The following is a 23,353-nucleotide window of genomic DNA, read 5'->3' as shown; positions in this document are numbered from 1 at the left end:
GGGGGCGGGCAGGGTCACTGGTAGCCTTGGAAATGTCCAGTTGCTAAAATAGACATCTGAGAACCGACCAGCAGCAACACTCACAAACTCTGCGTCTGTTTCTAACAGGTTTATGCCACACCAGCAAATTAAATTATTATACTGTCTCAACAACACCTTTTTTTTTTTTTTTTTTTTTTTTTTTTGGTTTTTCGAGATAGGGTCTCACTAGCCCAGGCTGACCTGGAATTCACTATGTAGTCTCAGGATGGCCTCAAACTCACAGTGATCCTCCTACCTCTGCCTCCCGAGTGCTGGGATTAAAGGCATGTGCCACCACGCCCGGCTCGTCAACATCACTTTCTTGAGTCATGAAAGGTCTCCTTCTCTACCTACTGGGGTTTCTCTTGATATGCAATTAATATTTCTGAAAGGTTTCTCAATTCCTAGCCAAAATGTATCAAAAACACTCAAGCTAGAAATTTCTTTGAGTTTGTTAGATTCATCTCAACTCAGACACTCCCTATTGCTTAGTAATCACTGATTGTCTATGACAGGGTCTCAAGTAGCCCATGCTGGCTGTGAACTCCTGATCCACCTTCCTCCACCTCCCAAGAGCTGGATTACAAGCATGTACCACTATACCCAGCAATGATAATTGTTTTTAATTCACTTTCTAAAAAATTATGTTAGTGTATGTATCCACACATGTTGGTGTGTGGTGTGTGTGTGTGTGTGTGTGTGTGTGTGTGTGTGTGAACGTGCATGTATAAAGGTCTGAGGACAACCCCAGGTGTCTGTCCTCTCCCTCAACTGTGCTTGAGACAGGGGCTCCTTTGTTATTTTCTTTTGCTGCTTTGTTTCATGCCTAATAGTCTAGTTGACCCATGAGCTTTTCCTGACTCTGCCTTCCATAGCCATATGTATGTTGGGAACATAGACACACATCCACTTTGTGTCTGACTTCAGCAAGTGCACAACACCTGGGCTGTGGTTGGTAGGGTTGCAAGAAAGCACCTTTGACCACTGAGCAACCTCCTCAACCGGGTTTTAAAACACATAACAGGCACCTTGAACTGTGTACCACTGTGAAGATCTGTGGGATTGTCCTCTGAGCATGACAGGGCCTGTGCCATCTTTTTTTTTAAATTTATTTATTTATTTATTTGAGAGCGACAGACTCAGAGAGAAAGACAGATAGAGGGAGAGAGAGAGAATGGGCGTGCCAGGGCTTCCAGCCTCTGCAAACGAACTCCAGACGCGTGCGCCCCCTTGTGCATCTGGCTAACGTGGGACCTGGGGAACCGAGCCTTGAACCGGGGTCCTTAGGCTTCACAGACAAGCGCTTAACCGCTAAGCCATCTCTCCAGCCCTGTGCCATCTTAAAATCAGAGCAGTTGTGATCACTTGCTTGACAGTCTTATGAGATCAGAACCTTTGGAATTCTTTTTTTGGTTGATATATGTGTGTGTGTGTGTGTGTGTGTGTGTGTGTGTGTGTGTGTGTATGAATGAAAGAGAGATACAGATAGTGAGTGAGTGTGGGCATAAAGGGCCTCCCACCACTGCAAACAAACTCCAGATGCATGCACCACTTTATGTATCTGATTTTACATGGGTGCTGTGAAATAGAGCCCAGGCCATTAGGCTTTGCAAGCAAGTGCCTTTAACCACTAAGCAATCTCTCCAGCCCCACCTTTGGTATTCCTTTCTCAAAGCAGGGAGAGGTTCGCACATGCTGCCCCTTCCCGAGACTATGTAAGTTGTTAGTAATTGCTAGTGGTGACTCTCTCCAGTGGTGGCCATGCCTGTAAATTGCCCATGTTCCAGTACACAAGCCCGTTCAACTCACTGGTCCACTGATGGACACGGACGGGGTTGTTTCTCTGATCTGTCATCCGTGCCCTATGTGGAATGAATAGATGTTTGTTCGTGTCTCTCCAGGAAGATCATGTAGCGTAGGCTATCTTAACACTGCCGCGTGTACATAAGGGTTGAAACCTCAGTGACAAGGAAGATGGCAGCTGCTTCAGCCCCTCCTCACATGGACTCCAACTCCCAGCTCTGAGACACTGAGACCTGAAACCACCAGTGTCACCTAGCTTCCCTCGTGACAGCAACACCCAGGGCTTCTCTTCCGACCCTGCTTCATTGCCCGGCCACGTTCTTCTCTAGGTGACTCTCCTGCTGTGTCAGGGAACTTTCGAGAGGGAGGCGATCCATGCAGCTGCCATCCTCCTAGGTGTTCTGAGGTCCACAGAGGGTCACCAGGTGAAGGCTAAGAGCTCCCGGAACCAGGAACCAGCTGACCTCCGTACTTGTAAGCCGCCGGCTCGGGGCTCTGGGTCTCACAAACTCCACTGAAAGGCGCGTGCTATGGAGGCCACTGGGTGACTCTGGGGTCTCAGCTGGCAGGTGCTGTGGGCGGGGAGCCCTGCAGGCTCTCAGCCTCCGTCACAGCCACTGACGAGAATGCAATTACCTTCTATCTTTCCTTCCGCCCCGCGGGAGCCGAGAACAGCTGGGCAGAGGCGGGTAGTGGAGAGAGAAGAGCGTTCAGATAATACGGAGCTGGAGTGCTCGCCATGAGCAGTACAAGAAGACGGAAGGTCTCCTCCGCTTTTGTCAAACAAGGGCTGCTTCCCACGGCGGGAGGTGACTTCAACACTCTCGTGGTGCCGTACTGCTACTGGTGAACAACAGCTACCACTTATCCAGCCATCACTGTGTCCAAGCATCCTTTCCCTTTTTTGTGAATTTCCACTTTATGATGGAAAGCAGAGCCTTGGAGGGTTTATCATATTAGTGAAGAACCACAGCTCATAAGTGGTTACATTTGAATCCAGAGAGTCTGTTTTTAACGCCTGTGTGCATGTTCATGTGTGTACAGGTGCATGTGTGTATGCCAGTACGTGCATATGTGCATGTGTGTGGAGAGCATCGGACAAGAGCTTGTGTGTCTATACACACACACACACACACACACACACACACACACACACATACACACACACACACGGCAACAGGGTCTATCATTGGCCTGGAGCTCTCCAATTAAGCTACATTGGCTGGCCAGTAAACTCCCGGGACCCTTGTGTGTGGTGCTTTGTGTTAGACATCCCCCATTAACGTGTGCTCTGCGTGCTTGGTTCCCCAGCTGGTGGCAGTTTGGGAGGTGGAACCTTGCTGGAGGAGGTGTGTCACTGGAGGTGGACCTTAATGTTCACTGGTCCAGCCCTACCCGGTGGTGGCTAGCTAGCGCATCCACACTGCCTCCTTCCCCTGCTGCTGTGAGAAGATGTGGCCCAGGCTTCCTGCTCAGCCCTGTCATGCTTTCCCCACCAAGAAGAAACTTCCCCTCAAAACCGCAAACCCCAAGTTAAACTGTTTCCCCCATATGCTGCTTCTGGTTGGGTGTGAGGCCCCAGCACATGAAGGTAACAGCCACAGCTCCCCACAGCGCCCTCCTAGACAAGAGCAACCCAAGGTTTCCAGCTGCTTCTTTTCCAAACCCATCAGGCCACAGGGTGCTCCAGACACTGGACAGAGGGAACCAAGATTTCCAGCTGCATCCACCACCTCGCTCGGTCACCATCCTGCAACATGAGCGGTGCTCTCACCAGGCTGCCTGCACTGGGTGCTCAGAACCAGCTTGTGGGTAAGAAGCTGATTCTGGTGATGGATAGTCTGGGAGAATGCGGAGTATATGAGAGCAGCCATCATCTTTGAGGGGTCAGCACTGTCCCAAGACGGCCTGGCGGTCACCGCACGTTCTGTAATGTACACTTGTTCTCCTTGGTGGCTGATCCCAGGGGGCAGACACCACCCCAGCTGCCCTTGCCCCTCTGCCTTGTGGTTTCTGCACACCACAGGTTCAAAGACATCACAGCCAGGCCTGCTGGCGACCGGATACAGGCAGGGAAAGAGCCTCTTGGGTGGGGACAAGAGAGCTGGCTACCATCGTAGTCTGAGAGGTTTGGGAGGGCTTCTGGGCACTGACAGAGATGAACTCAAGGGACAAAGCATGGTTTCTTTGGGACACTATGTGGCTGAGTGGGCAAAGAGAAAGGTGAAAGATGATGAGAGCTGAGACTGAGCAGTTTAAATCATCATTATTCATTCATCGACTTATCACTTATTCATTCATCATTATGCTTCGAATGCTAACTGTCCCCTATAGGCCCATGTATTTGACATTTGGTCCTCAGTGGTAACTCTGTGTTGGAAGGCTGTGGGACCTTTGAGATGTGTAGCTTCGCTAGAAATGGGTTGCTGGCGGTGGGCATTAAAGGCTATAGCTACTTCAGCCTGAGTTCTCTCTTCCTCATCTGGCTTTGATGTGAGAATCCCCAGCCACATGGTTGGCCATGTCATCACGCCTTCCCCACCAGGGTAGATGAAATCCTCTAAAACCCAGAGCGAAACCAAACCCTCCTCCACCCTCAACAAAGACAACAGCAACTCACTCAGTCATTTAACGAGCCGTTCGCGCAGCATGATTTCAGGGTGCTGACTCCTGCCCCAGGAAATCCCTGAGGAAACACTTCTGAGCAAAACAACCCCAGACAAGGAGCCCCATACAGAGACCGTGGGGCTGCGGAGGCACATTCTTTGGTTCTGGGGAGGTTAAAAGAGATTGATGGAGAGATGGCTCAATGATTAAGGTGCTTGCTTGCAAAGCCTGGCTTCAATTCCCCAGTACTCACATAAAGCCAGATGCACAAAGTGATTCATGCATATAGAGCCTGTTTACATAGGCAAGACAAGGTGGGTAACAAACAGACAAAACTGACAGGACTCAGGAACAATCAGAGCCAGCTTGAAGCTGGTTTTTCCCTCCAGGAACAGGTCAGGTGGCTACAGACCCAGCCAGCACACGCGGGAGGGTGAGCTCTGGGTGTGACTGTCCACTCAGCCTTGACGGTACAGCAGGAGGGGCAGAGAGCTAATGCCTTCCGTATGGATTTCCTCACATTTCTCCAGGGCGGTGGCAAAAGACTGCAGGTGCTTTCCTGAGGCTGGGCAGTTTACTGGTATAGAGCTTCCGTTGCTGCAAGTGTCTTTCCACCCGCTCGTGCTGGCGGGGTGACAATTTACAGCCCAAGAGCCTAATGTGACTACGGCACACGTGGGGTGTGTGCCTAAAAAGAGGAGATTAAGATGGAGGGGGGAGGTCAGAAACTGCACTTAGCTGAGCAAAAAGGCCAGTCTCAGATCTGAGCCCCTGACCCACTGGCACAGACTTGACCCACCAGCCCGTCACGGCTCCTCCTGAGTCGGGGGGGGGGGGGAGGGGGGAGGCGTCAGAAAATGAGAATGCTCAAGCAGTGGGTGGGAGGATTTGGTTTCCAAATTAAGAGTGACCCTGCACCGTCGGGATGAACCCTGGCTCCCCCCCCCCAGCCCCCCTGGGAAATGAAGCTCAGCTGGGCAGCTCCACCCTGCATCTCTCCTGGGAGAAGCCGCGTGAGAGAAGATGCCATTGTCCCAGCGCACAGAGGTTTAAGGCAAAGCTATCCAGAGCCACTTAACAATTTCCAAAATAGTAGCAAAACGTTTCCATAAAACCAAATGGCTCCCAGGGAAGAAAAGCTCAGACTACATTCTCCAACTTGTTTCCTTAATTAGGAACAGATCCTGGCGGCTGGAATTCATTTCCAGAAGTAGACATCCATGAAAACCAGAAACAGCTTGACGTGCTGTGGCATACATGCTAATGCTTCTCGAATCTGAATTCCTAATTGGGTTTTAAAAAAAAAAAAAGACAAAAGCAACCAGGAATTTTCACGCTGGTTTTGATTCAGGATTCAAGACAGAACTGATGAGGTATATTTTCTACAATCCTTAAAACCCCTTCAGACGCTGGGGAGAAAGGAAAAGCAGACCACAGCGTGACTTCTGAATCCAACATACGAAAGAGGCTCTTCTCCTTTTCTCTGGGACATCAAACCTCTCTCATATTCTCCCCAAGATGCTTTTAAACATTTTCATCTATTTGCTTTGTAAACGAGGAGGCCTGGGCTCAAGACACGTTGGCATGGCACCTGCTCCTTCCCCTGGGGAGTCAGAGCGTGTTTACATATTCTTCTTTGTTCGTTGTAGTAACTGGCACCCCTTTTCTTTCTTTCTTTTTTATTTTTATTTTTTTATTTTTCAAGGTAGGGTCTCACTCTGGCTCAGGCTGACGTGGAATTCACTATGTAGTCTCAGGGTGGCCTCAAACTCACAGCGATCCTCCTACCTCTGCTTCCCAAGTACTGGGATTAAAGGCATGCGCCACCACGCCTGGCTCAACCCTTTCCTTTGACTTAGCAAATCCGTAGTATCCTGTGGCCACTTGACGCACCATGGAGTCTGAAATGCAGAAACTCCTACCTGCGCAGCTGCTCCCCAAGTGTTCCCATGTACTTCATGGCATTCTCCTTCACACTTGCTTCTGCAAGACAGAAAACCAATGTGAATGTGAACACGGCCAAATAGAACAACAACAAATAACTGTTGGGCTGGAGAGATGGCTTAGTGGTTAAGTGTTTGTCTATGAAGCCTAAGGAACCTGGTTCGAGGCTCTATTCCCCAGGACCCACGTAAGCCAGATTCACAAGCTGGTGCATGCATCTGGAGTTCATTTTCAGTGGCCGGAAGCCCTGGCTTACCCATTCTCCCCTTCTCTCTCCTCCTCTCTCTTTCTCTCTCTCTGCCTCTTTCTCCCTCTATCTGTAACTCTCAAATAAATAAAAATAAACAACAAAAAAATTTAAAAAACACATAACTGTTCATCTAAAAAACAAAAACAAAAGATCATGGTTAAGAGTGTAAGAATCACAACATCTTATGTTTGGAAAACACTTAGTGCTTCCAAGTGGCTGCCTGGAGTCATGCACTGGCAAGGGTGCTGGGGTCAATGCACATACAGCTGGCATCAGACATGCGGTAATGTTCCTGAGCCACCCTGACTTGATACTTTCACACATAGCTCACTGGCAGTCCACTACTCTGTGTGCCTACACCTTCCTTCCACAGGACCAGCGTCTCTATCGAAGAAAAATATTTTGTGTTTAGAAGTAATCCACTCTATCAGACTAATGCTTCTGCTAAGAAATTACATAGTAGACGTTTGACTCCTTGTTACAGTTGCAATGGGGAATGGTCCCTATATGAGCATGTGCCTGAATGCTTGGTCCCCAGCTGGTGGTACTGTTCAGGAGTTCTGAAATGTTTAGACTATTACCTAGCTTATGGGCAGAAAGGGTTTATTTCAGTTTACAGTTTCTAGGGAAAGTCTCATCATGACAGCCAGGAGGTCACATATTATCACAGCAGCAGGAAGAAAGTTGTCTGAGTGAACTGGTTCTGAACACCCAGTGTACTGAGCTAATAAACCACAAGGCCAACCCCCAGGGACACACCTTCTCCAGCAGGCTCCACCTCCCAAAGTCTTCAATAGCTCCAGACCAAGAGGCTTAATCTCAAACACTTAGACTATGGGTACAGCTTACATTTAAGCCATCACAACAGCCTAGCATATCGGTTATAGCATGATATTGCTCACTGCACTGCAGCTACAGGGAGATTTACAGTAAGAATTCCAAGCAAAAAGTATAGTAGAAAGATGCTGAAATATGGGGTTTGGCAAGGAAAGGGGAATGAGCTAATTTAATGTCACAGATAAGATGTCTGTGAATAAAATAGACAAAACGGGGCTGAAGGGATGGCTTAATGGTTAGGGCGCCTGCCTGCAATGGCTAAGACCTCCCGTTCGAATCTCCGGGTCCCATGTAAGACAGACGCACAGTGACGCAAGCATGCAATGTCACATGCACAAGGGGCGCATTCACCTGGAGTTGGCATGCAGCAGCTGGAGGCCCTGGCATGCTCATTTTCTCTCTCTCTCTCTCTCTCTCTCTCTTTCTCTCAAAAATAAAAAGATAAAATGAAATAGACAAGTGGCAGTGGGACAAAAAGCAAAGTGACCATGGACAAATCCCCATTAAACACAAAGTACAAACACCACCATCAAAGGCTCCGACACATAAAACTGAAAGGGCACATGAAAGATTTTCCTTTAAAGAAAACAGTGCCTGAGAAGGAAGAGCCTCCAGGGCACCTTGTTCAAACAAGACCATCTAAAGGGGCATTTTTCCCTGTTCTGCTGTGCAGACACTCAGATGCCAAGAGGGCCAGACTGCATATTGAACTGGCAGCATATCTGTGCATTGTCCACACGGTTTGCAGGTATGCATAATCCAAGAGTTACAGGATGGTAGAGGCTTGCACCAAGGTTCCACAGAGAAGCCCGTGAAGACAGGTAACACATTGCAAGGAAGGGCCAGAGAGGCTGACATGTGAAGCTTGGACAGCAAAGCCTAAGTTTCACTGGAGACCCCAGGAATGAGGAACATCTGACAGAGAAAGCTGCAGGCACTGGATGGAGCTGGCCCACATAACAGACCCCATGTGCTGCGTGTGGTGGGACTTCAAGACTAAAGGAACGGGCTACCCTGCCAGAGCTCAAATATTGCTACCACTTTCCCCAAATGATCTATGTGGAGTTTCATGATCAGGTCTCAGTGAAGGCACATTGAATGAACACATAAACTTCCAGAGCTAACAAAATGATTAGATTTCAAATACAGTAAATTCAGAAGAGGTCAGACGCTGTGCTGAAAAACAAAAAACTAGAATACAAGGGGCTAGGGAGATAGTGTAGTCAATAAAACATTTGTCTCACAAGCATGAGGACCTGAATACCTAGCACCCACATAAAAGTTGGGTATAGCAACGCATGCCCACAATCTCGGCACTGGGGAAGCAGAACCAGGAGGGCCCCTGGGGTTTACTGGCTAGCTAGCTAAATCAGTGAGCTCCAGATTCAGTAAGACTGTCTCAAACAATAAGATGGACAGCAATTGAGGAAGATACCTGGGATCGACCTCTAGCTTCCACATGAATTTGCACACACACCCATGCGAATTACATGTACACCCAAATGCAAAACAACAAAACTATCAACTAACCAGCTGCAAAGAACAGCCACCAACAAATAGAAACCTCATTGCATACACACCATAGGGAGAATGCTATACTATACCAACATAAAGTAAACTATAACTGTACTATATATGTGGGGGGGGGGGGAGAAAGTGAGTTTGAAGTAGGTGGTGATGACTAAATTGTTTAAAATGTTTTATTTAACGCCAGGTGTGGTGGTGCACACCTTTAATCCCAGCACTCAGGAGGCAGAGGTAGGAGGATCACCATGAGTTCGAGGCCAGCCTAAGACTCCATAGTGAATTCCAGGTCAGCTTGAGCTAGAGTGAAACCCTAACTCGAAAAAAAAATTAAAATATTTTATTTATTCATTTTCAAGCAGAAAGAGATAGAGGAATGGGGAGAGAGCATGGGCATTCCAGGACTTCCAGCCACTGCAAACAAACTCCAGATGCATGTGTGCCCTTGTGCATCTATCTGGCTTATGTGGGTCCTGGGGAATTGAACCTGGGTCCTTAGACTTCAAAAGCAAATGCCTGAACTACTAAGCCATCTCTCCAGCCCTATATTTTTAATGTTTCTACCTGCACTGGCTCACTTTTCCACACAAAGTGTTGCATATATGTGGCTGCAAACAGGTTTCATTTGAATGTTCCATCCCATGCTGCCCCCAGGTATACAGGCTCTGGAATGAATGGGGCTCTCAAAGGAGGATCTCAGAGCTAGCAGTGTTCCACCCTCCCAAGATTCTGGCTATTCACTGTAGATTTCACAGAGCTGGAGCCAAATCAGTCATCACCAAGTGGACTCTCTGCCCATTGGCAAGGCTCCAGACACAGGTGGTGACTAATTTTTTCTCTTTTGTCCTTTGATATGAAAGATTTACAGAGAAGAGGGAAATGATTGCATGTGGGCTCTGGTGGATGAAGGGAAGTGGTAACATAGAGAGGGTTGTTGCTTGGGGTTCCAGCTGACCCTCATTCATACAATCACAAAACACATTCATCACATGCTGGAGCTCGTGTTGGTCCCAGGAATGCAGAGAATGGCACGCTGGGCTTAAGGAAACCAGGCCAGTGACAGGACCAGCCACATAGGGGACCACGCAAACAAGAGTTGCACTCAGTGAGAGCTGCTCCAGGTAGCACCACTCCTGGGTGCCTTGGAGAGGTGAGAGTGACTCTTAAAAGAATGGACTGACCAGAGGTCTTAAAGGGATTTCCCTGATCACTGGTTCACGACCAGGCTTTGCACAGAAAATAAGATGTGTGTTGCAGAATGTTGGGCATTGACTGTCGGATCACTTTCTATCCCAGGAGTTTTCAAATCATTTTCCCCAAGCTTGCCTTGTGTCTGGTAAAGCACAGTGGGTTCTCTAGAGGACAAGGCCCATCCAGAAACACAGAATCCACACTACCAGTTACACGTGGAGGTGAACCCTTCCAGTCTCCTGTGTAAGACGAATGAAAATGCAGAACTTCAAACCAGAAAAAGCGCCAAGGAGCCAAGTGTGAAAACATCCTCACGGCTGTTGTGTCTCCCTGAGACCCAGTTATCCTGGAAGAAAATAAATCCAAGACCCCCACGTCGCCTCCACAGGCCTGGCCCGTGACCCAGCGCCTGGCTGGAGCTTTCCTGCATGACCCCAGTGCCACAGCTCCACCCGAGGGTCTGCTGCAGTTACTCTCCCGCTGCCGGACAAACATCCGACCAGAAGCAACTTACGGAAATCCAGGGAAACACCATCCGTGGAAGAAGCTGGTGCACTCCCACAGATCCGAACACAGAGACCCGCCCCACACACAGCCAGTACCACAAACAGCCGGAGCCTCTGCTCACTCTCAACACTCCTTAGGGCTCCGCTACAAGGTCTGCCCCAGTGACGTCACCTCCAGCAGGCTGCTCGGAAGTTAAGTAAGAAGCTGAGCCTTAATCACGAATCCCCGAGGCTATGGGGGACATACAGTCACATTGACACGCTGTCCCTGATCCAGGGCACACCTGAAAGACCAGCCAGAGGGTCACTGCCAAGAAGCAGCCCCTGCTTAGATACAGGAAGTGGACAGGAGGACCAGAGCACCAAGGGGCACACGAGCCCCGCCGGCTCAGGAACCAGCTGATGGGCCGTGACCCCTCAGGCTACACAGTGGACAGATGACGTCCGCTGCCCCACCACCTGCGGCGATTGTCACCAGCTAATTGGGTGTCACGTGCCTTGGTGATTCTCACTTTGCCAGATCTGACCCGCACCTACGCCATCTCCCGACGCCGACGAACACAGCCTAACAACTGAGCAGCCGATGACTAAACAAAAGCCAACGGCTCGCGGTCTGCATAGGTCAGAGAACTCAGCGAGTGGACTCTGAGCAGCCTCCCTTCCAGCCGCACTCCTGAGCCCTGGCCACATGTTCTAGATGGAAAGACTGGCTGGCCCTTGGCAACCCCTGCCGACAGCAGCTCCTGGGCCTGGTTCCGGCTTTCCAGTGCACATAAATGGTGAGCTTGTGACCAGGAGATTTATTTACAGTATTTCAAAAACTGCTTAGAATGCACATTTATTTGCCTTAGCTAGTTAGGTGCATCTGAGAATATACAGTCTTTCTCTTTAATTTCTTCTTTCTTCTCTCACCCATAGGCATAACATGTGTGCAAACATGTACCACATACATACATGTGCATGCATGTTCACACACCTGTGTACATGGACTCTTACATGCACGTGTAATCTGTGCATTTGCACATACACATACTTACATGCCCTTAGACATGTGTACCTATGTATGCGGATTCACTTCTCTTCATTCTTTTGACAAACAGAACAACTGTCTTTTTGAAATGGAATACTATCTTCTCACATATCTGGTTTGGGAAAACAAAGCCCCAATTCTCATTTGATCCCCTAGGCTAAGGGAAGCAAGACCATGCTGGTTGCTGGTGGGACGCGTTGCTGTTGCATGTTATTGTGCTGAATTCTCGCAGTGCTCCCCGAAATCACTTCTGAGGATGAAAATTAAAAGCTGAGGAGAACTGATTTAGGAAGAAAATTAAAAAAGAAAAGAGTTCAGTGTTAGGCACAAGGCTGTGGCCCAGGTCCACGATGCCTAACTTATGGATTTCACTGAAGGAATCCTCACGCTGCAGAGGGCAAGAGCTCACTTCTCCTTCTGCAGCGGGGACTGTGGGCGTGCTACCCGGAAGGTCTATGTCTGGGAGGGGCTGTGGTTACTTGCAAGGGACAGAGGGCTTCTCTGTGCTAGGACCCCAGGAGAAGATCCTGTGATGCTGGGAAGAAGGCAGCACTGGGCCCAGAACAAATCTCTGTGGAGAACCAGGCCACTCCTTCCCCTGTGTCTGCTGTGGGAACCCCCCCACCGACAGCCAGGGCCAGCCCCAAGACTTCCTCCCTGTGTCAGTGGGTCTTGGCATGGGGGCTCTGAACACCTCCAACTATTGTCGCACACACATGCAGCGTCACAGCTGGGCCCACCTCCTCCACGGTGTGGTCTGAACCAGGTGCCCCACAAGCCCACGTGATTGGAACGCTGGGTTGCCAGCTGATGGCAACGGGGGAGGTGGAGCCTTGCTGGAGGAGGTGGGTCGCTGGGGGCAGGCTTTGGGGTGGTACAGCCAGCTCCCCCATTCACCAGAGCTTGGCTCACTCTCCTGCTGCCGTTCTCTACTTGCCGTAGCAGGGCTGACGTCCAGCCTCTGCCAAGCAGGCTTTCTCTGCCATCATGGAGCTTCCCCTGCAGACTGTGAGCCACAAGAACTCTTTCCTTGTGGTTGGGAGCTTCCTCCCAACAATCAGCAGGGAACTGCATACATGCACCACAATTTCCATCTAACACTCTACCCCTCTTCTGGAAAATAGGCCTTCCTCCTGGGGGTACTGGTCTCCCTCACCTGCTCTCCCATTGATCAACACATCCTTGTGGAAGTGGCACCTTACCTCCTCTGCCCAGGTCTGAGGTCATCAGCCTTGGTTCATGTTCGAACTGACCAAGGAAGAGTCGGGTCTCCAGGGCCAGCTTTAGGGAATCAGGAAAGGGCACTGGCAGCCACATTCTGCTTCACAAAGCTGTGAGGCTAAAGCTGACTGACCTGTGAGCAGAGCAGAAAGGATGGCTCACAGAGCTGACCCTGGCACTTACTGTCATTCCCATCTTCACGTGCCTCTGCTGTGGCCACCAGAGCTAACATAGAGCTGCTGACCCTAAGTCTCATGCCTCAGCTTCCATGACCACTGGATAGAGACCTGTCCCTAAGACCAGTGTCTCTGCTTCCATGTCCACTGCATAGAGACCTGTTCCTAATACCCGTGACCCAGCTTCCATGTCTCCCTTATAGAGACCTGACCCTAAGACCAGTGTCTCTGCTTACATGTCCCCTGCATAGAGACCTGTCCCCGAGACCAGTGTCTCTGCTTCCATGTCCCCCTTCACAGAGACCTGGTGTGGTGGTTTGATTCAGGTGTCCCACATAAACTTAGGTGTTCTGAATGCTAGGTTCCCAGCTGATGCAGATTTGGAAACTAACGCCTCCTGGAGGCAATCTGATATTGGGGGCGGGCTTATGGGTATTATAGGCAGTGTTCCCTTGTGAGTGTTTGGCACATTCTCCTGTTGCTACAGTAGACCTTATGTCGGCCAGGGGGTGATGTCCCCCTCCGCTCATGCCATCATTTCCCCCTGCCATCATGGAGCTTCCCCCCTTGAGCCAGTAAGCCAAAATTAAACTCTTTCTCCCATAAGCTGCTCTAGTTTGGGTGATTTCTACCAGAAATTCAAACCTGGCCTTTTGGAGCTGATTATCAAGAGGAATGTGGAAAGATTTGAAACCTTCACCTAAGAGATGACTTCCAGTGCTGTAAGTACAGCTTGATGAACTATTCTGGTCAGACTTGAGAGGCCTGAATGCAGTAAGAACTTTGGACTGAGATTTGGCTTATAAGGGTCTTATGAGGGTGAGAAAGAGCTTTGCTGGGACCGGGCTAGATGTTTGTTCAAAGCTTGCTGTTATCCCAATGTCCTGAGAAGTTGTGCAGGTTTGCTTTGCGTAGAAATGAACTGGTGTGAGCAGAGAGATATGCCACACACACACACAAAAAAAAAAAAAAAATCATAGGGTGAATTGCTGCCCGTTTAGCTGCAACTGAGAGATTACAACCTTTGACATTAAGCCAGCTGACTGCACTGGGGCAACAGGAAGAATATAGACTCTTTTTGAAGAGGCCTGAGTGCTCAAGTTTTCTTCAAAGTCTGTATTATTTCCCCCCTAGATTAATAAATTGGCACCTGGGCTGGAGAGATGGCTTAGCGGTTAAGCGCTTGCCTGTGAAGCCTAAGGACCCCGGTTCGAGGCTCGGTTCCCCAGGTCCCACGTTAGCCAGATGCACAAGGGGGCGCACGCGTCTGGAGTTCGTTTGCAGAGGCTGGAAGCCCTGGCGCGTCCATTCTCTCTCTCTCCCTCTATCTGTCTTTCTCTCTGTGTCTGTCACTCTCAAATAAATAAATAAATAAAATTTTAAATTAAAAATAAATAAATAAATAAATAAATTGGCACCCTACCTGGTATTGTGGAGTATAAGAAATGTAGGAAAGAGAGGGTCATTGAGTTTGCAACATGGTCTTGTGTTTTGGAAATGGCCATGGGCAGTGAGAAGCAGGTTTGCTGGATGCCTGCATGGAGAACCCATGGGGCTATGAGGATGAACCATGGGTTGCAGTGGAGTCCCAGTGGAGATGCCGGGACCACGCGTTGGCTGCCAAGGAGAACTGCCAGCCCCAGATGAAGTTTCCCAGGACTGTGAGTAGCCTAGCTGGGGGTGCAGAATTGGAACTCCAGAGAATTGCTTGCTGGTTCGATGTATCAGACTTGGAGATTTGTCACTGACATGAGTTGTTGGACTTGGAGCTACAGCATTTGCTATTTGCACTCTTTAAATCTGGTATGGGTTGAATATTTATTTGCTATGCCCAATGCTATTATTTGCAGTGTGACAGTTTATTCTGTGCCATTATGGTTTTTGGAGGGAATTTTTGGTATTATGGCTCAGTTAAAAGACTTTGGATTATGGGAATGTTTGAACATCATAAGGATTGTAAAAACAATGGGGACTTTTAAAGTTGGACTGACTGCATGAATCGTTATCAGTTTATGGGTGCCAGGGGTGGAATGTGGTGGTTTGATTCGGGAGTCCCCCATAAACTTAGTTGTTCTGAATGCTAGGTCCCCAGCTGATGGAGATTTGGGAATTATTGCCTCCTGGAGGCGGTGTATTGGTGGGGCTGGGCTTACAGGAGTTAGAGCCACTGTCCACTTGTCAATGGCTGGCACACTCTCACGTTGCTACGGTACACTTTCTGTTGGCCAGAAAGGGAAGTCAACGCTCTGCTCATGCCAACATTTATCCTGTCGTCATGGAGCTCCCCTCAGGCCAGTAAGGCACACAAAAAAGAAAGAGAGAGAAAGAGAAAACATCTATCCACAAGCTTCTCTTGGTTGGGTAATTTCTACCAGCAATGGGAACATGACTACAACACCTATTCCTAAGACCCATGTCTAAGAATCCATGTCCCCTGCATAGAGACCTGTCTCTAAGACCAGTGTCTTTGCTTCAATTTCCACTGCATAGAGTCTAGTCCCTAACATCAGTGTCTCGGCTACCATGTCCCCTACATAGAGACCTGGCCATACGACCTGTGTACCTCTTTCCATGTCCCCTGCATAGAGACCTGTCCCTACAACCCATGTCCCTGTTTCCATGTCCTCTACATAGAGACCTGTGCCTAAGACCCGTGTCCCTGATTCCATGTCCTCTGCATAGAGACCTGTCCATAAGACCAGTGTTTCTACTTGCATGATCCTGCATAGAGACCTATCCCTAAGACTCTAGTCGCTGCTTCCATGTATCCTGCATAGAGACCTATCCCTAAGAACCTTGACTCAGCTTCCATGTCTCCTGCATAAAGACTTCTTTATTTTTAATTTTTTTAATTTATTTATTTGAGAGCGACAGACACAGAGAGAAAGACAGGTAGAGGGAGAGAGAGAGAGAGAATGGGCACGCCAGGGCTTCTAGCCTCTGCAAACGAACTCCAGACGCGTGCGCCCCCTTGTGCATCTGGCTAATGTGGGACCTGGGGAACCGAGCCTCGAACCGGGGTCCTTAGGCTTCACAGGCAAGTGCTCAACTGATACACCATCTCTCCATCCCAAGACTTCACTTTAAAAGAAGTTTATTCCTTCTGTCTCCTGTGCATAGAGAATATCCCAGAGATCAGAGTCTCTGCTTCCATGTCCCTTGCATCCTGTCCCTAAACCAGTGTCTCTTCTCAATTTCTCATGCATAGAGGTCCATCCTTAAGACTGGTGACCCTGCCATCATGTCCATTTACAAATAAGTCCATAAGACCAGTGTATCTGCTTCCATGTCCCCTGCATAGAGACCTGTCCCAGATATCCGTGACACAGCTTACATGTCCCCTGCATAGAGAACTGTCAAAAAGACCAGTGTCTCTGCTTCAAAGTACCCTGCATAGAGACCTATCCCTAACACCAGTGACTCTGCTTCAATGTTCCCTGCACAGAGACCTGTCCTTAAGACAAAGGTCTCTGCTTCCATGTCCCCTGCATAAAGGCCTGTACCTAACCAGTGTCTCTGCTTCCTTGTGCCCTGATAGAGACCTGTCCCTGATACCCGAGGCCCAGTTTCCAGGTACCCTGGATAGAGAACTGTCCCTAAGACCAGTGTCTCTGCTTCCATGTCCACTGCATAGAAACCTGTCCCTGAATCCCATGACCCAGCTTCCATGTCGACTGCATAGAGACCGGTCCCTAAGACCAGGGTCTCTGCTTACATGACCCTGCATAGAGAACTGTCCCTGATACCTGTGACCCAGCTTCCATGTCCCCTGCATAGACCTGCCCATAAGACATGTGTTTCTGCATCCATGTCCCCTGCATAAAGGCCTGTCCCTAAGACCAGTATCTCTGCTTCCTTGTGCCCTGATAGAGACCTGTACCTGATACACGAGGCCCAGTTTCCAGGTCCCCTACATAGAGACCTGTCCCTAAGACCAGGGTCTCTGCAACCATAGCACCTGCATAGACACTTGAACCTAAGAATAGTGCCTCTGATTCCATGTCCCTTCATAGAGACATGTCCCGGTTTCCCATGACCCAGCCTCCAAGTCCCATGCATAGAGAACTGTCACTAAAACCATTGTCTCCGCCTCCATGTCCCCACAATAAAGACCTGTCCCTAATACCAGTGTCCCTGCTATCATTTCGCTGCATAGAGACCTGACCCTAATACACGTGACCCAGGTTCCATGTCCGCAGCATAGACACCTGTACCTAAGACCAGTGTCTCTGTTTCCATGTCCCCTGCATAGAGACCTGTCCCTGATACCCGTGACCCAGCTTCCATGTCCCCTGCATAGAGACCGGTCCCTAAGACCAGTGTCTCTGCATGTTTTTCGCTGCATGGAGACCTGTCCCTAATACCCGTGACCCAACTCACATGTGCCCTGCATAGAAACCGGTCCCTAAGACCAGTGTCTCTGCTTCCCTGTCCCCTGCATAGAGTTGTCCCTAAGACAAGGGTCTTTGATTCCATGTCCCCGGCATAGACACCTGTCCCTGATTACAATGACTCAACTTCCATGTCCCTGCATAGAGACCTGTCCATAAGTCCACTATCTCTGCTTCCATGACCCCGCATAGAAATCTGTCCTTGACAACCGTGACGCAGAATCCATGTCCCCGGCACAGAGACCTGTCCCTAAGACCAACGTTACTGCTTCCTTATCCCGTGCATAGAGACCTGCCACTAATACCCAGGTCCAACGTCCATCTCCCATGTATAGAAACCAGACCATATGATCAGTGTCTCTGTTACCATGTCCCCTGCATAGCAACCTGTCCCTGATAAAGATGACCCAGCTTCCATGTCCCCTACATAAAGACCTGTCAATGATACCCGTGACCCAGCTTCCATAGCACCTACAGAGACCTCTCCCTAAGACCAGTTTCTCGGCTTCATAGCCCCTGCATAGAGACCTGTCCCTAAGACCATTGTCTCTGCTCCCACACCCCAGCATAGAGACCTGTCCCTAAGACCAGAGTCTCTACTTTAATAGCCCCTGCACAGAGACCTGTCCCTAAGACCAGTGTCTCTGCTCCCACACCCCAGCATAGAGACCTGTCCCTAAGACCAGAGTCTCTACTTTAATAGCCCCTGCACAGAGACCTGTCCCTAAGACCAGTGTCTCTGCTCCCACACCCCAGCATAGAGACCTGTCCCTAAGACCAGTCTCTCAGCTTCCATAGCCCCTGCATAGAGACCTGTCCCTAAGACCAGTGTCTCTGTTCCAGAGCTCCTGCATAAAGACCTGTCCCTAAGACCAGTGTCTCTGCTTCCATGTCCCCTACATTGAGAATTGTTCCTGCTATCAGTAACCCAGCTTCCATGGTCCCTGTACAAAGAACTATCCCTGAAACCCGTGACCAGGTATCCATGTCCCCTGCATAGAGAACGGTCACTGATACCCGTGACAAATCTTCCATGCCCCCGCATAGAGACCAGTCCTTGAGACCAGTGTCTCTGCTTCCACAGCCCTTGCATAGAGGCCTGTCCCTAAGAAGAATGTCTCTGCTTCCATAGCCCCTGCATAGAGACCTGTCCCTAGCGACCAGTGTCTCTTCTTTAATAGCCCCTGCACAGAGACATATCCCTAAGACCAGTGTCTCTGCTTCCATACCCCTGCATAGAGACCTGTCCCTAAGACCAGTGTCTCTGCTTCCATGTCCCCTGCATAGAGAACGGTCCCTGATACCCGTGATAAATCTTCCATATCCCCATCATAGAGACCAGTCCTTGAGACCAGTGTCTCTGCTTCCACAGCCCTTGCATAGAGACCTGTCCCTCAGACCAGTGACTCGGCTTCCATAGCCCCTGCATAGAGACCTGGCCCTAAGACTAGTGTCTTGGCTTCCATAATCCCTGCATAGAGACCTGTCCCTAAGACCAGTGTCTCTGCTTCCATGTCCCCTGCATAGAGAACGGTCCCTGATACCCGTGATAAATCTTCCATATCCCCATCATAGAGACCAGTCCCTGAGACCAGTGTCTCTGCTTCCACAGCCCTTGCATAGAGACCTGTCCCTCAGACCAGTGACTCGGCTTCCATAGCCCCTGCATAGAGACCTGGCCCTAAGACTAGTGTCTTGGCTTCCATAATCCCTGCATAGAGACCTGGCCCTAAGACCAGTGTCTCAGCTTCCATAACCCCTGCATAGAGGCCTGTCCACAAGACAGTGTCTCAGCTTCCATAGCCCCTGCATAGAGACCTGTCCCTAAGACCAGTGTCTCAGCTTCCATAGCCCCTACATAGAGACCTGTCCAAAAGACCAGTGTCTCTGCTTCCACAGCCCCTGCATAGAGACCTGTCCCTAAGTCCAGTGTCTCTGCTTCCATAGCCCCTACATAGAGACCTGTCCAAAAGACCAGTGTCTCTGCTTCCAAGCCCTAGCCTACAGACCTGTCCCTAAGACCAGTGTCTCTGCTTTAATAGCCCCTGCACAAAGACATGTCCCTAATACCAGTGTCTCTGCTTCTATAGCCACTGCATAGAGACCTTTCCCAAAGACCAGTGTCTCTGCTTCCATAGCCCGTGCATTGAGAACTTCCCCAGATACCGGTGAACCAGCTTCCATGGTCCCTGTACACAGAACTGTCCCTAAGACCCGTGGAGAGGCATCCATGTCCCCTGCATAGAGACCAGTCCCTGATACCCGTAACAAATCATCCATATCCTCCGCACACAGATCAGTCCCTGAGACCAGTGTCTCTGCTTCCACAGCCCCTGCATAGAGATGTGTCCCTAAGACCAGTGTCTCGGCTTCCATAGCCTCTGCATAGAGAACTGTCCCTAATGCTAGTGTCTCGGCTTCCATAACCCCTGAATAGAGACCTGTCCCTAAGAAGAGTGTCTCTGCTTCCATAGCCACTGCATACAGACCTGTGCCTAAGACCAGTGTCTCTGTCTCCATAGCCCCAGCATAGAGGCCTGTCCCTAAGACCAGAGTCTCTGCTTTAATAGCCCCTGAACAAAGACCTGTCCCTAAGACCAGTGTCTCTGTTTCCATAGCCCCTGCATAGAGAAATGTCACTGATACCCGTGACCACCTCCATTGTCCATGCATACGAAACTGTCCCTGATACCTGTGACCCAGCCTCCATGTACCCTGCATAGAGACCTGTCCCTGATAGCTGTGACAAAGCTTGCATGTCCCCCACATAGAGACCTGGCCCTGAGACGAGTTTCTCTGCTTTCATAGTTCCTGCATAGACACTTGTCCATGTGACGAGTGTCCTGCATCCATAGTCCCTGCACAGAGACATGTCCCTGAAACCAATGATTCTGCTTCCTTGTTCCCTGCATAGAGACATGTCCCTGATACCTGTACCCCAGCCTCCAAAGCCCCTGCACAGAAACCAGTGCCAAAGACCAGTGTCTCTGCTTCCATAGCCCCTAGAGAGACCTGTCCCTAAGACCAATCTTTCAGCTTCCATAGCCCTTGCATAGAGACAGGTGTCCCTAAGACCAGTGTCTCTGTTTAATACCCCTGCACAGAGACCTGTCCCAAAGACCAGTGTCTCTGCTTCCATAGCCCCTGCATAGAGAACTGTCCCTAAGACCAGTCTCTCTGCTTCCATGTACCCTGCATTGAGAACTGTTCCTGATATCCGTGACTCAGCTTCCATGGTCCCTGTACACAGAACTATCCCATAATCCCGTGACCAGGCATCTATGTCACCTGCACAGAGAATGGTCCCTCATACCCATAACAAATCTTCCATATCCCCATCATAGAGACCAGTCCTTGAGACCAGTGTCTCTGCTTCCACAGACCTTGCATAGAGGCCTGTCCCTAAGACAAGTGTCTCTGCTTCCAGAGCTACTGCATAGAGACCTGTCCCTGAGAACAGTGTGTCTGCTTCCATATCCCCAGCATAGAGTCATGTCCATAAGACCAGTGTCTCTGCTTCCATGTCCCCAGCACAGAGACATGTCCCTAAGACTAGTGTCTCTGCTTCCATAGTGCCTGCATAGAGACCTGTGCGCGAGACCATTATCCTGCTTCCATAGCCCCTGCATAGACATGTCCCTAAACGACTGTCTCTACTTCCATGTTCCCTGCATAGAAAGATTTCCCTAAGACCAATGACTCTGTTTCCATGTACCCTGAATAGAGACATGTCCCTGATACCCGTACCCCGGGTTCCAGAGCCCCTACACAGAGACCAGTCCCTAAGAGCAGTGTCTCTGCTTCCATAGCCCCTGCATAGAGACCTGTCCCTAAGACAAGTGTCTCTGCTTACATAGACCATGCATAGAGACGTGTCCCTAAGACCAATGATTCAGCTTCCAGAGCCCTTGCATAGAGACCTGTCACTAAGACCAGTGTCTCTGCTTCCATAGCCCCTGCACAGAGACCCATCCCTAAGATCGGTGTCTCTGTTTAATACCCCTGCACAGAGACCTCTCCCTAAAATAAGTGTCTCTGCTTCCATAGCCCCTGCATAGAGAACTATCCCTAAGACCAGTGTATCTGCTTCCATGTCCCCTGCATTGCGAACTGTTCCTGATATCGATGACTCAGCTTCCATGGTCCCAGTACACAGAACTATCCCTGAAACCTGTGACCAGGCATCCATGTCCCCTGCATAGAGAACAGTCCCTCATACGCATAACAAATCTTCCATATCCCCATCATAGAGACGACCAGGCCTTGAGACCAGTGTCTCTGCTTCCACTGCCCCAGAATAAAGACCTGTCCCTAAGACCAGTGTATCTGCTTCCATAGGTCCGGCATAGAGAACTGTCCCTAATACCCGTGACCAGCTTCCAAAGTCCTGCATAAAAAACTTTCCCAGACACCCATTACCCAGCATCCATGTTCCCTGCAAAGAGACATGTCCCTGATAGCCGTGACAAAGCTTGCAGGTCCCCCGCATAGAGACTTGTCCCGGAGACCAGTGTCTCTGCTTCCATAGTCCCTGCATAGAGACCTGTCCCTGAGATCAGTGTCTCTGCTTCCATAGTCCCTGCATAGAAACCTGTGCATGAGACCATTGTCCTGCTTCCATAGTCCCTGCATAGACATTTCACTAAACCACTGTCTCTCCTTCCATGTTCCCTGCATAGAAAGATTTCCCAAAAACCACTGACTCTGCTTCCTTGTCCCCTGCATAGAGACATGTCCCTGATACCCGTACCCCAGCTTCCAGAGCCCATGCACAGGGAACAGTCCCTAAGACCAGTGTCTCTGCTTCCATAGCCCCTGCATACAGACCAGTCCCTAAGACCAGTGTCCCTGCTTCCATACCCCTGCATAGAGAACTTTCCCTAAGACCAATGATTCAGCTCCCATAGCACTTGCATAGAGACCTGTCACTAAGACCAGTGTCTCGGCTTCCATAGCCCCTGCATAGAGACCTGTCCCTAAGACCGGTGTCTCTTCTTTAATAGCCCCTACACAGAGACAGGTCCCTAAGACCAGTGTCTCTGTTTCCATACCCCTGCATAGAGACCTGTCCCTAAGACCAGTGTCTGTGCTTCCAGAGCCAATGCATAGAGACGTGTCCATAAGACCAGTGTCTCTGCTTCCATATCCCCAGCATAGAGACGTGTCCATAAGAAGTGTCTCTGTTTCCAATCCCCATCCTAGAGACGTGTCCCTAAGAGCAGTGTCTCTGCTTTAATAGCCCCTGCATAGAGACCTGTCCCTAAGATCAGTGTCTTTACTTACATAGCCCCTGCACAGAGACCTGTCCCTAAGACCAGTGTCTCGGCTTCCATAGCCCCTGCATAGAGACCTGTCCCTAAGGCGAATGTCTCTGCTTCCATAGCCCTTGCATAGAGACCTGTCACTAAGACTGGTGTCCCTTCTTGAATAGCCGGTGCACATAGACAGGTCCGTAAGACCAGTGTCTCTGTTTCTATACACCTGCATAGAGACCTGTCCCTAAGACCAGTGTCTCTGCTTCCAGAGCCCATGCATACAGACGTGTCCATAAGACCAGTGTCTCTACTTACATATCCCCAGCATACAGACGTGTCCATAAGAACAGTGTCTCTGCTTCCATATCCCCAGCATAGAGACGTGCCCATAAGAACAGTGTCTCTGTTTCCAATCCCCATTCTAGAGACGTGTCCCTAAGACCATTGTCTCTGCTTTAATAGCCCCTGCACAGAGACCTTTCTCAAAGACCCGTGTCTCTGCTTCCATGTCCCCTGCATTGAGAATTGTTCCTGATACCGGTGAACCACCTTCCATGGTCCCTGTACACAGAACTGTCCCTATAACCCCTGGCAAGG

General features: G+C 49.7%; 1 protein-coding gene across 1 annotated transcript in view; it reads right to left on the bottom strand.

The window, feature by feature from the left end:
- The window catches only part of Disc1 (DISC1 scaffold protein), a 298,193-nt gene that overhangs the window by 48,751 nt on the left and 226,089 nt on the right, over positions 1–23,353 (bottom strand). Inside the window, exon 10 of the mRNA XM_045148675.1 lies at positions 6,354–6,414. Within this exon, the coding sequence (XP_045004610.1) occupies positions 6,354–6,414 (61 nt within the window). The remainder of the gene's footprint in view (positions 1–6,353; positions 6,415–23,353) is intronic.

The sequence above is a fragment of the Jaculus jaculus genome, chromosome 5 (genome assembly GCF_020740685.1).
Source record: "Jaculus jaculus isolate mJacJac1 chromosome 5, mJacJac1.mat.Y.cur, whole genome shotgun sequence".
Classification (NCBI taxonomy): Eukaryota; Metazoa; Chordata; class Mammalia; order Rodentia; family Dipodidae; genus Jaculus; species Jaculus jaculus.
The sequence above is the reverse complement of the archived record's forward strand: the minus strand, read 5'-3'. Positions and strand labels throughout refer to the sequence as shown.